The sequence below is a fragment of the Fundulus heteroclitus genome, chromosome 14 (assembly GCF_011125445.2).
Source record: "Fundulus heteroclitus isolate FHET01 chromosome 14, MU-UCD_Fhet_4.1, whole genome shotgun sequence".
Taxonomy (NCBI): Eukaryota; Metazoa; Chordata; class Actinopteri; order Cyprinodontiformes; family Fundulidae; genus Fundulus; species Fundulus heteroclitus.
Genome location: NC_046374.1, coordinates 24,576,975 through 24,590,450, shown reverse-complemented (window position 1 = coordinate 24,590,450; position 13,476 = coordinate 24,576,975). Strand labels below are relative to the sequence as shown.

Here is a 13,476-nt window from a genome sequence, read left to right as displayed (position 1 = left end):
TAGTTTCCCTTCAAAACTTTTTTTTTTTTTTTAATTGGAGGAAGGAAATTTCTCTTAAGATGTAACTTAAGATGTAGTTTCATTATCTTGGGGTCTTGTTTACGAGTGAGGAGCAGGATGGATCAGGAGGCCGCCGCAGTGATGGGTACACTTGAACCAATCCGTTGTGGTGAAGACAAAAGGCGAAGCTCTCGATTTCCCGATCGGTCAATGTTCCTACCCTCACTTTTGGTCATGAACCTTGGGTTGCGACTGAAAGAACGAGCTTCCTCTCCAGGGTGGCCGGGCACTTTCTTTTAGACATAAGAGCTCAGCCGTTTGGGAGTGGCTCAGAGCAGAGCCACTACTCCTCCACATCGAGAGGAGTCAGCTGAAGGGGCTCGGACAATGAGTGTGAATACAGGAAAACCGATTTCTCCCAGGTGTCAGTTCTGTTCTTGCCCAGTAAATCTAGAACCTATAGTGTTTGCCCATTTTTCCAAAAGGTTTAACTTTCATAAGATTCTGATTGTTTTGTCTTGTTGTCCTACATCCCGGAGGAGCTGCAAGACAACAATGACATGTTTTGTTCTCCGTGGTAAAATGAAGTTACCATCAAAGTCAGAATCTGGTTATTTATTTTTTAGATTAACAATCGTCATAAATCAGGATAGGGTAAACTGATTATTTACCCCTATATAAGGAGATCTAACAGGCATGATTTTAGGTTTGTTGCCACCTTTTAAAGTCGACCAAAGTTGGTTTTGGACAGAATTGCGTCTTTGTGGAGAGTTTTACCACTTTAAGTTATTTATGTTTCCATTAGTCTGTATCTTGTGACTTATCTTCCTGTGAGATGTTTCTCCTGCTAATTGCTGCAACAGCCATTAACCCTGACCAGCCTGCCTCCATTAAAAACATGGGGAGGAAATTCCTACACATCAACACCGTCACCGTTGCTCATTGTGCTTCCCTTTCTGGGCCGGCTTCTTGCTCTCAAAACACGCAGGATTTGCTTTTAAGCTTCTTTTGCGATCATTGGAGACGAGGAAAGGAAAATTAATCTGCTTTCTCTGCTTTTATTTTTGACAAGACGCCAAATTAGTCAAACTACTTTACAAACCGAGAAAGAAAGGTCATCTTGAAGTACTACTACTACTTAGTGTGTATTAATCTCCAGACTTCAAGTTCTGCCAGGAGATTGTTGGGTTTTACAAATAAATTGCTTAAAATGAGCTTTGAGTAATTTTTGAACTGAATTCAGTTTATTTCTATTGCACCAATTCACAACATGTCATTTCAAGGCTCTTTAAGAAGTGAATTCAATCAACTCATGGGCAGATTGATTAAAATGTTTTCTATCCAAGGACACAAAGCGGATTGCATTGAGTCATTGACGTGCAGCAATCACTCCTCCTGCATGAACATGTGGCCACAGTGGACATTCGTCTGAATTGCTTTGTTGACTTCAATCCTTCATACTGAGAATGCATGTAGCAACAGGTGAGAGGAAATCTCCCCTTTTACAAGAAGAACCCTCCAGCTGAATCAGGCTCAGTGTGAACAGTCATCTACCAGGAACGCCTGTGGGATTGAGAAGGCAGAGCAGAGACGCAAAAAGAGCTCAGAAGCACTGATCCAGGAGTACTTTCTATGTGGGAGAAAAGTAAAAATGTAGTGGCAGCTTATTTTGTGGCTTAATCTACGAGAGAGACACAGCTAAGCAGATGAGCTCTGAGTCAATTTTCAGGTCTAGAGGATGAAAGAGAGCTTGCAGTTAGTTGCAGTAAAGGCTCAGTTGTTGAAAGTTGAAATGCCAGCAAATAGTGCAAAATTGGAGAACAGTAGGAGAACTCAGCAGAGTGAGAAAAATAGGCCCTGATGTCCTCCAGCAGCCTAAGCCTATAGCAGCATAACTATAGAGGTAGCTCAGGGTATGAGCCACTCTAACTATAAGCTTTGTCAAAAAGGAAAGTTTTAAGATTAGTCTTAAAAGTAGACAGGGTGTCTGCCTCACAGACCAAAACTGGGAGTTGGTTCCACAGGAGAGGAGCCTGATAGCTAAAGGATCTGCCTCCCATTCTACTTTTAGAGACTCTAGGAACCACCAGCAGACCTGCAGTCTGAGAGCGAAGTGCTCTGTTAGGAACATACGGGGTAATCAGAGCTCTGATATATGATGGAGCTTGATTATTAAGGGCTTTATACGTTAGAAGGAGAATTTTAAATTATATAAAGAGCCAATGAAGGAAAGATAAAGTGGGACAAATATGATCTCTCTTTTTTAATTTTCAGTAACTGAAAATTGGAACCCGGCTGTTTTTGAACAGTACTATGAATAGAAAACTTAAAAACTTTATTTACACAGCTCTATTCAGTTTACATGCTCTCGTCCTGCTTTCCCATTAGTCTGGGGGCTTTTAATGATTTATTTAAATGGCTGAAATGGTTAGATATCACACAACCTCAGCGGTTTTAAAAACAAGGGTTGAGTGGGCAAGCTTTTGAATTTATTGTGGATTTTCTGTAATCCACAGGGCCAAAATTATACATACCCCCCCCCCCCCCAACTAACTAATATTTAACGGTAGTTGCAGAGGAACTACAGTCTTTAAGTAGACATTAATTAAGAAGGTCCTGAATGGTTCTGGCAGGATGTTTAAAAATTATTCCAATCAGAAACGGGAGAGTTCATCTAAACCAGTTGGGTTTTTTTTGGCACAGATCCCACTTTTAAGCGTCATTTATAGCTTTTTTATAGGGTTGAGTTCAGGACCCTTCCAGGAGTTCTGCTTTATCCGTCCTAAAACCAGCCTTGACGTGTCCTTCTGCATAAGAGATAAGATGGTCATCCTCCTTCAGTGCTCCATCCCTTTTGTACAACACACTATTTACAACCAAAGCAGTCCCTCAGCATTATGCTGCCACCACCTGGTTTGACAGTAGGCAACAATGTGTTTTCACAAATTCTCCTCATTGTTTCCCGACAGCTCAATCTTTGACTCATCTGATCACAAAGCTCTTCTCCTGAGGTGTTAGGCCTCTCCATGTGGGCAGCCGCAGCTTTCAGTGGAGCTTGATGGAGCAGGTCGATACCTTCTCCGCCCATGTCCCTTTAAAACTTACATCACAGTTTCCAGATAACGTAAAAGCCTTGAGCCTCGGCGCTACCTGGGTTAGATATTCCAACAGGACCACGATGAAAAACCCATAAAAACAGTTTCTGGAAGGGATCAGACTGGCTAACATTTAGCTTCTGGAATGACTCAACCCGATTAAAAAATGTGGCAACCGTGCTTTTAATGAATTAATTAATTAATTTTTTCGCCAAATGTGATTCACATCCTTTGTTTTGCGTTTAAACAGCAGAAACCTAAAGCTTATCTGTACGAGCATTCGCTCTAACGTCTGTAGCTCATTTTCTCCACTTGCAAGCCTGTTAAAAACAGAGGACGTTTGAACGCATCACAGACAGATCAAATGTGTTTACATGATGTTTATTTACAAGGCCTGGGGCAGACATTATCACACTGTACAACGTAGAGAACAATAATCACAATAATAAATACACAAACACCAGCAGATAAGCTTTCTCACAGGCACTATTTTTCTTTAAGCAGGCACAGGCTGTTTTTACACTGATGAAGGTTAATGATCTTCAGTCCTCTGACTGCTAAGGAGGTTGTGGGGAGATTGCTGTTCGACCTTGATATGCCGCAAAAAATAAAAGTAGCAACAGATTCCTGCCCATTACGGTCAAATTCAAGTGTTCCCCAGAGAGGAAATGCAACACTGTGCATTTTTTGTTTGTTTGCTTATTGCGCTTTGAATACACTTGTTTATGAGCTTCAGCAGTTTCCCCTCACCTCACTCGGGGGTTTTTATGGTCTAAGTGGTGCAAGACATAAGCTCTGAAACTGCTTTGGGCGGCAAACCATTAGAGCCTAGAATTGTGTCACGTTGCAGTGTTGCACCAGCATGGAGACAAGACTGGATTTGTTCGCTGTAATGCTAAACATTTAGCTAGTGTTTTTTGTTGTGAATATTTCTTATTGCTGTAGAACTGCTATTAACGCTTTACCTTGGCTCAAAAATACTTAACAGAACTTGTCCACCGTTCGGTACAAAGCATCTAACGACGTAATGCAGAGTTTCACAAGTTAATCATGCAAAACCAAAAGCCATGCATGAATATTTGTCTTTGACTCTCGGGGGGGAAATAAAATCAGACAGAGGGATGGAGAGGCCGAGGGCAAAACACATACAGTCTAAATATATCCAGCTGCTGCTGCTGCCAGGAACAACTAGGAGTTTATTCTAACATTTGTGTATGCAAAATCTGTCTGCAAGCATGGAGGACCAAAAGTGCCACTATCCAAAAAAAAAAAAAAAAAGTGTATAACCTGTGTTGCAGCATTTCATGAAAGTACAATAATCATTTATTTTATATTTATATTTATGTGTAGAAAACAGAAAATGAATAAAATTATGATATGCTGTAATACAGGATGGTAAAATAATTTATATATATATATATATATATATATATATATATATATATATATATATATATATCTATATATCTATAAATAGAGAGAGAGAGAGCGAGAGACGAGCGGAGCGAGGCGAGAGAGAGAGAGAGAGAGAGAGAGAAGAGAGAGAGAGAGAGAGAGGAGCCGAGAGCGATCGCTCGTAGCTCCGCTCCTGTAGCTCGCTCCTGATCGATAGATAGATAGATAGATAGATAGATAGATAGATATAGATATATAATGAAAATACAAATTCTAGATGCTTATTTATCCATTTTCACTTGATTACATAAAGAATTTACAAATTATTGAAAGATTTAAATAATGAAAGAACAAGCCATTTATTTGGTCAATGTATTTCTAATTTTAAGTCAAATATCCCATGAATTAATATTTATTTAACAACTTATCTGTGCATGAAATTGTGGCACTTTTGTTTCTCCATAGACGGGGATGTCAAATGTTGTAATGTGGAGCCCCCTTCAGGCAACTGGTTAAACTGCACCATGAATCGTCAAATAAAACTGCAACCCCATGTACACCGAAACATTTATGTGTCGCACTCGCTTAGTAGCTGAACCAAAAACCCGAGAGCCGCGGTAAAGTAAACTTAGAAGCCTGTTTTTAAGGGGATGCTTTTTCATGCGTCTGTGGAGGCGCTCACACCTCCACGGCGGGATCTGAGCCCAGTCCCTGCACCTGCAGCGCCTCCTCTCTCTTCATCTTCGGTTTCTCTGTCCTGGTGTGCCACACCAGCACCTAAACATCAGACAAGCAGAGATGTTAACAAACACAAACCATGCTCAACGAGAAGTAAAACTACTTCTGATATTATGGAAGCGCTTGAAAACAGACATGGAGAACGTGTGCAGGGTCTCATACTTTAGTGCAGTTGTCTGCTTTGGGCTCCAGCTCGTCCACTGTGACCAGACCCTTGAGGAGGCTGCTTTCCAGGAAGCCCATGGGGGCCTCTCCGTCAAAGCAGGCGTCCGGATTGGCCAGGACCAGCTTTAGGGACACGGCGAAGCCGGCCATGTCCATCGGGAAGGGCCGACTGGGCCGCCAGCCGGTGTGGAAGCGAACCACCTGAAAGGAAGCGTCCGGCGTGACTCCGGTGGACAGTTTCAGTTTCAACACATTAAGCTACTAGTCATGAACCTGTTGTTACAAAACCAGCGCCTTCGTTTAGTCAAATCTAGATTCTGCTACAGGCGCATAAATCATTTAGGAAAGTTGCCAGTCATCCCAGGACCAGAGGTCAAACTCTGCAAAGCACAGAGCAATTAAAGAAACCCAGCCCTCAGCATGTTAAATAATAAAGTACACAATAGAGTGAGTAGATAAAGAACAAGTATGGGTCCACTGGAAGGGATCTTCTGGCTAAAAAAACAAAACAATGCAACAAAACGACTTTGTTTGCAACGCCGCATCTAAGTGAACCACAAGACGTCTGGAACAGATGAGATTAAAGTAGAGATTCCTGCTTCTAAATTACAGAGCGAGAGGAAAAATAACAAACACTTCCTAGCAACTCGGTGGTGGAGAGGTGAAGATTTGGGCTTGCCTTGCAGCCACTGGATCTCAGCACTTTGCAGTCATAAAAATAGACGATGACCCAAGAATTATTAAAGCCTGATGTGAGGCGACGTGTCCGACGGCTGAAGTTTGTCCCAAACCGACTGAACAACAGAACAAAGACGGCAAATCTACAACAAATGGCTGAGAGAGACACGAATCAGCAGGGCCCAGTATGTGGTTTGAACCTTCATACTTTTATTTAAAGGGACAGAGTGTAACTAATTTGGCTTTTAATTAGCAAAAATCAAGTATTGCTTTTATAAATACGTATTCTGGCAAAGTCTAATTAACATCACATCAAAAATGAAAGCCTTTTAATAGGTTAGAATTAGTAGTTTATAAATACATAGGTGTGATGCACCCACTGTCACCCAGACATATTTTCCCCATCTGTCTGAGAAGCAAAGACGACAGTAGATCATTCTATTTGCCGTTTTCTCTTGAAATGGATCCATACTCTTTGCCCAGCGAGAGGGAAGTAACCAAGAAAAGAAAAAGTAATAACCAGGGGGGGGAAAAAAAAGGAGAGTCTATATTGGCGTAGCTATTATTACCAGGTGGAGTGGAGATAACTATAAGGGCGCGCGGACTCAGATGCAGAGGTTGCAGGCTTTCTGCTGGACAGGTAAGTTGATTGGACATAACGGTGAAGTTGAATTTTGGCGTTAGAAACAGGGCAGTGTGGACCAGCAACGTCTCTGTCCTGCCGGCAGAAACGGGTCGTTCAGGGTCTGTGTGTACAGTACGCAGAGGGAAATCGGCCAGCCGTTCCCCGTCTGTAGCACTGCAGCAAGAACCGCCGGGTCTCTTTACTTGTGCTTATAGTCGCTTATTTTAGACCCAAAATAAGCGAATGCACGTTTATAAATGAGCCCAAAAAATGTGACTATCGGAATTTACCAGCGACTTTAGAAAAAAAGCAAGCGGACTTGACAACAGTGCCAAAAGCCGTTTCACATGATGATCGTAGCTAATAGCTATTAGCAGTAGCTAATACATGGAGGACATGTTGGCATTGTCACACTTATTATACTCCGAGGCTTCCATAGTAGCTATTAGTAGTACCCTATTTTCCGGACTATAAGTCGCAGTTTTTTTTCATAGTTTGGCCGGGGGTGCGACTTATACTCTGGAGCGACTTATGTGTGAAATTATTTATTACTGATATATCATTACACCTGTTATTTTCACACCAAACCACAAGAGGGCGCTCTAGGCCTGTGTTGATAATTTCAACATTGTCGGTAACAACTGAGAAGGGCTTAACCAAAATACTCCAGCCACTTGATATCTCCGTGAATAAGAGCTTTAAGGCAGTCTTGCGTAACCTGTGGGAGCAGTGGATGACGGATGGACAGCACAGCTTCACGGCAACCGGGAGAATGCGGCGTGCAACTTTCCTGGAAGTCATTAAATGGATCGACAAAGCATGGGCTTCGGTGACAACCGAAAGGCTGGAATAATTGGAACTGCGACTGACGATGAATCAGACGTAAGCGACGTAGAAGCGGAAGTGCCGCTGCTTCTACCTCCGGAGTTAACAGAGTTATTTGAAAGTGACACCGAAGATGGAGATTTCACTGGATTTTAGTTATTTGGAGTGACACGGGTGCTTTGGTTAACTTCTTCGGATGTTGTTTATGCTATAGTTATCTGAATAGCTTTTAATATATCATGTTAACATACCAGGCACGTTCTCAGTTGTTTCATGTAGCGTAAGCTAACCGTACAAATATTCAGCCTGATGTTGCCTCCGTTTTATTTTTATTTAAAATTGCCTTTTAAGATGACATGTCTGTTCTTGATGTTGGATATTATCAAATAAATTTCCCCCAAAAATGCGACTTATACTCCAGTGCAACTTATATATGTTTTTTCCTTCTTTATTATGCATTTTATGGCTGGGGCGACTTGTACTCCGCAGCGACTTATAGTCCTGAAAATACGGTAGTAGCAAAGTTGTTTGTAATTCATTTAGCGCACCACTAGATGGCGCGCCAGTGTGAAAATCTTACACACTGGGGCTTTAAGATTTTAGCCAAGTGTTCGTACTGTATTTAACTCACTCTTGTTTGGCTAGATTGATAAAAGATGAAATTACAAAAGTAAAATCTTACTGTTTTGTAACAATTTAATCTCCTACTTTATTGCCAAAAAACAAGAGCGTAGTCCTGTGAACTGGTGGACATTGTGCACAAATAAACAAATCTGTTGTCTTGAAGCTTAAAATTTTTTTTATTAGTCTGTTAAATCTGCCTCATAGTAATCTGTAAAACTTGTAATCAGTTAAACTTATAAAAAGCGCGTATCTTGAGTTGAATTTCTAACCAGAAGCACAGGAACGCAGCGCAACGAGCAGAGAAACAACAACCCACCTTTCCTCCTTCAACCACGGGGCTCTCAAATTTCATGCCGCCGACCAGCCCCACCGGCCACACGGAAACCCGCTGAGTGCTCCTCATCTGGGGAAAAGCAGACGTGACGTTTAAAGGGTCTGCAGTTTAAAGACGAAACTGTGCCTTAAAAAAGGACAAAAATATCCCCCCCACCTCCTCAAACAGCTGCGGGCTGTACGTGTTGTCGTCATCGGCGAAGTAGACCACCCCCTGCTGCCCGTCCTCCCCCGGCTGAGCCCGTCTGTCCTCCCTGAGCCACCGCAGTCCTTCGTTTCTCTGCTCCACGCCGCGGGGCTTCAGCCAGCTGGGGTCACCCTGACACCGACAGGAGGCGGTTAGTAAAAAAAAAAGTGTTTAAAAACAATCAAACAAAAAAAAGCCGGCTTTTAGCCCTCGCCTGCACCCACCTCCTGCAGTTTGCGCTCCTTGGCGGTGGGCACGTACAGGTGGGTGTAGGTCAGGCCGCTCTTCATCAGGAAGTTGGTAACCAGCGGCGTCCTGCGCGGCGAGTCCTCCACCACGATCCAGTGCAGCTGCGGGACGTGGAGGAAAGTCAGGGAGAGGCGCGTCAGCTCGGCCTTCTGCACCAGCCTGCAAAAAGGAGAGAGAGAGGGGCTTGAGGACGACTGAAGCGGAAAGGAGAGATGGGGCGGGTCGGCCCGGCCGGAGGAATACCTGGCGTAGGTGGGCGTGATGACGAAGATGGTGGGCAGGGAGGCCTTGGGAGGTTGCTTCTCGGGCTGCTTCAGCTTCTCCAGCTGCCTTATCTGGCCCTGAAGGCGGTAGAGCTCCTCCTGCAGGCGGGATATGGCCCGATCCTTTGGCAGGTCGCGCTCCGTGCAGTCGCAGTGCTGGCCTGAGGGACAATTTCAGACATGGGAGACATTTCCCCCCCACGTACAGGACTGTCTCAGAAAATTAGAATATCGTGAAAAAGTATACTAGTAGGCTATTCAACTAATCACTTGAATCGTCTAATTAACTCGAAACACCTGCAAGGGTTTCCTGAGCCTTGAAAAACACTCAGCTTGGTTCAGTAAACTAAATCACAAGTATGGTAGTGGTTAAGAGACGACATAAGATTCTCACAGTAACTGGTGTACTGACCATGGCATTACTGTCCTTCATTGGCCTGCCAATTCCCCTGACCTGAACCCCATAGAGAATTTGTGGGGTATTGTGAAGAAGAAGCTGAAAGACACCAGACCCAACAATGCAAATGAGCTAAAGGCCGCTATTGAAGCATCCTGGGCATCCATAACACCTCAGCAATGCCACAGGCTGATTGCCTCCACGCCACGCCGCATTGATGCAGTAATCTGTGCAAAAGGATTCCCAGCCAAGTACTGAGTGCATTAATGGACATTTTCAAATGTTTGATTTTGTTTTGCTGTTATAATTTTTTTTTACTTGGTCTGAGGAAATATTCTAATATTTTGAGATATGATTTTTGAGATTTCTTCAGCTGTACGCCATAATCAGCGATATTAAAACAATAAAAGGCTTGCGATATTTCAGTTGATTTGTAATGAATCCAGAATGTATGACATTTCATGTTTTTTAATTGCATTACAGAAAATAAAGAACTTTATCACAATATTCTAATTTTCTGAGACAGTCCTGTACGGCCACGTTACAAGCACAGTGCATTTTTCTGAGATTAAAACACAGATTACAGCATAATCATGAAGTGTAGGAAAACAAACCTAACCCCTTCACTCTACTGCGGTTAATTAGTTTAGAGCAGGTTCAGCTTATAAAACAACGACCCGAGATTTAAGCATCTAATAGAACCCTGTTCAATGCGTCATGTGAAAATTTAAGAGAACGGCTAAACTCTAACCGTAAAGGGTGCATTATATCAAGAAAACCTGGGATTGACATGGTATTGGTGACGATGACCCGAGTTATTATCAACCAACATTTCGTCACAGTGTCTCTTTGAGAGCTTTAGTATGCCCCTCACAAAGAAAATGTGCACGAATTGTGGGAATGAAGGGCATTGAAAGTCTACTCAAGTGGCCAAACACATAACTGGCATGCAGAATTTGCACCAAATATTGCATCCAAGATGTCCTTTGCCACAAACCCAATAAAACATTGCCGAGCACCAAATCTGAAGGAGCTGCTGTTGTTGGATGAGATTTGAGTGTTAGTTTTTTGTGCAGGATACAACGAAGATGGGTGATGGTTAACCCAGCAGAGTCCTGCAAGAAAGCAGTTTTTTTTTTCTAGAGGATGCCAGATATTTAAGAGTGTGGCAAAGGTTCAGCCGAAAAGCACAACTATCAGTCAGAATGGCCTAGTCAAAGTCCAGACCTAAACCCAATTTAGTGTCTGTGACAACCTTCACAATCCAAAGAGCCATTAATGCCCTGAGTCCAGCTAAATAAAACTCTTTTAGAGCCGCTAATGTTTCCATTTGGAAAACGTATCTTTTTTTTCTTTTTTACAAATATCTTCCACATGAAATTTGTTGCCATTTTTAAAGAACCACTGTTTTATTTCTATTTTTAGATGGCAAAATAAAGAAAATCATAAAAGCTTTGCAAAAAAAGAGGTTGTATACACTTTGCGCTAGCGGCTATGGATGTTTATCTGTGTAAAAGGATGTTCAAACAATTAAAAAAAAAAAAAACCCGCTGTTTCTAACCAAACGACAATAGAAAAACAGTTTGTTCTGGTGTGGAAATTCAACGCAATTGTTCCATTAGAAAAAGTAAAACGTTATATGGTTAGTCGAAGGTGTTAAGAGCCACTTAATCTCTGGAGGCACAGGTTGCAGACCCCTGTTGTGGAGGATGCCAGTGATTTAAGAGTGGGGCAAAGGTTTAAAAACTACAATAAGAACTGCCAGTCAGAATGGCCTAGTCAAAGTCCAGACCTGTCACATCTGTCACAAGGCTGGAAGAAAACCACTACTCACAAGTACATCGCACCCAATCTAAGGTGGTCTTCTGCTGTCTCCTAGAACGGGTGTGGAGCTACTCTAAAGTATTGACTCAGTTCATAACAACACACTATTTTGTTATTATCTTGTATAAATCACCATAAAGGTGACAAATTATGTTGTATTTTTTTAATCAGTTATGGATATATTTGTCCTGCTGCCGGGTTTTGTGAAGCCCGTGTGCTGACCACTCACCCAGCTGCATCAGAGCATAGATGAGACCCATCAGGGACACCATGAAGTAGAGCACAAACACAGTCTTCAGCTTCAGCTTCATCCTCGCTGCCATGGCAACTCTAGGAAAACACATTAAGCTGGTGTTGATTTCTTTGTCTTTCTTTTTTAATTAAGCCGTTTCTTCACACAGCAGCTTCGCAGTTTGTGCCCGAAAGGCATCTGAGCTTCGAATAACACGGCGACAAATCAGTGGTTAAGCTAATTAAAGCTAGAGGGGGGTGAGAAAAAGGCTAGGCTAACAGTTAGCATCACTCACCGGTGGCGGGAAAGTGTCAAACTTAAAGCTTCATGTCATCTTGACCAGATGTAAACAAAGGGAGCTCACAGCATCAAAACCTCCATTCATTTTATGTCTGCAGTGAACTACACCAACAACGTCCGGTGCGAGTGCAACCCCATCAAGAGTCCCCCTGGAAACATCCACAATGAGTTCCGCACTGAGCGAAGAACAATATATATATATATATATATATATATATATATATATATATATATATATATATATATAAACAAATAATATAAACAAAATTTCAGTTAACCAGCATATGATATAAAATGTAAATCATTAAAACTATGTAACTTGAACCCATATCCTTTATTTATCATATTTCCAGTTAACCATAAAAATAACATTTAACTAATTTATCTTATTACGAGTTATAATTGATTTTACAATTTTCCCCCCCACTCTTTCACAGGTTGCCACAAATAATTAGAAAATTACCCACCACGTAGTTTCAATATTACTGAATTTTTTTTCTCAATGTAGATATTAAAATGAAGTCTTTAATCGCCATCAACAATTATGAAATATTTGTATTGGAATTAAAAATACAGATTTCAAAATATATTTTTTATCTAAAATAAAAACGATCTAAATTATAATTATTCTTAGAATCATCATTTTGAAATTAGAATATGTTCATAATTAATCATAAAAAAAAATTACATTTTCTGACAAAACCGGGTCCACTTTAAGCAGCCCACCAGTCCCCACAACACCACTGACCTCCCTTAAATATTAATGTTTTTGACAATTACGCCACAACTTGTAATTATATATTAACACTACAAATATAAAATGTGCTTAATCATCAAAATGCCCCCAAACATTTAATTGCACAGTAATTCTAGTGTTTGAGCTTAGATGATTCTCAGGTTGAAAGGAATCATGAAATTCAAAGATCTCCTTGTTCTGATTTTTCACTGGTGTGGTAAAGACATGCAACTGGAAAAGAACTGCTCAGGTAAAGCCTTTCCATCTTGTTAATCTCTAATGTGGGAATGGTGGCCTTGTGGTTGGAGAGCCAGGTGTTTACGCCTTGGAGAGGTCCCAAAGGTTGACAGTTTGAAACTCGGTCACTCTGGGTCTCTAAGCAAGACCCTTGACCACCCTGTGCTGGCAGCACACTTTTCCCAAAGGGATGGGTTAAACGGAGACAAATTTCCTCTCTGTGGGACTAGAAAAGGAAATATGTATACACATATATGTATGCACACATCAATCCAACAAAATAAATGAAAATGAGACATTTCTATTGAAGTCAGACAACTTTCCTTTATTTGTAACATACAAATAAAAACACTGACAAGGCAGAATGACTTTCCCTTTCATTGTCACTGAAACACGCAATCTCAAACGTGGCGTTTGTTTTTAATTCAACACCACGTTTTTATTTTTTATTTTTAAAAAAAGCGTTTTTTTGCCCCTAAAAGGCCAAGAAGAGTCGAGAGGATGGATCCACAACAGCTTATATATATTTATACTTATATACAGAGAAGAAACAAAAGTGAAGAGAAGGATCTG

The 13,476-nt window shown here is 41.4% G+C and overlaps 1 protein-coding gene across 1 annotated transcript; it reads right to left on the bottom strand.

The window, feature by feature from the left end:
- Positions 1–4,708: 4,708 nt before the first annotated feature.
- b3gat3 (beta-1,3-glucuronyltransferase 3 (glucuronosyltransferase I)) lies at positions 4,709–12,069 on the bottom strand. The gene is made up of 8 exons (XM_012862649.3): positions 11,926–12,069; positions 11,628–11,728; positions 9,158–9,338; positions 8,890–9,073; positions 8,636–8,797; positions 8,462–8,548; positions 5,391–5,594; positions 4,709–5,267 (listed from the first exon to the last, which is right to left on the bottom strand). The coding sequence occupies exons 2-8, from the start codon at positions 11,719–11,721 to the stop codon at positions 5,169–5,171; spliced, it is 1,011 nt and encodes a 336-aa protein (XP_012718103.2). The 5' UTR covers positions 11,722–11,728; positions 11,926–12,069; the 3' UTR covers positions 4,709–5,168.
- Positions 12,070–13,476: the final 1,407 nt, after the last annotated feature.

Excerpts from the sequence above, each read along its gene's own strand:
- b3gat3 (XM_012862649.3), bottom strand. The coding sequence starts at position 11,721 with ATGGCAGCGAGGATGAAGCTGAAGCTGAAGACTGTGTTTGTGCTCTAC. Across the intron at positions 9,339-11,627 it reads CTATGCTCTGATGCAGCTGG|GCCAGCACTGCGACTGCACG; the intron begins GTGAGTGGTCAG and ends ATTGTCCCTCAG. Across the intron at positions 9,074-9,157 it reads ATCACGCCCACCTACGCCAG|GCTGGTGCAGAAGGCCGAGC; the intron begins GTATTCCTCCGG and ends TCCTTTTTGCAG.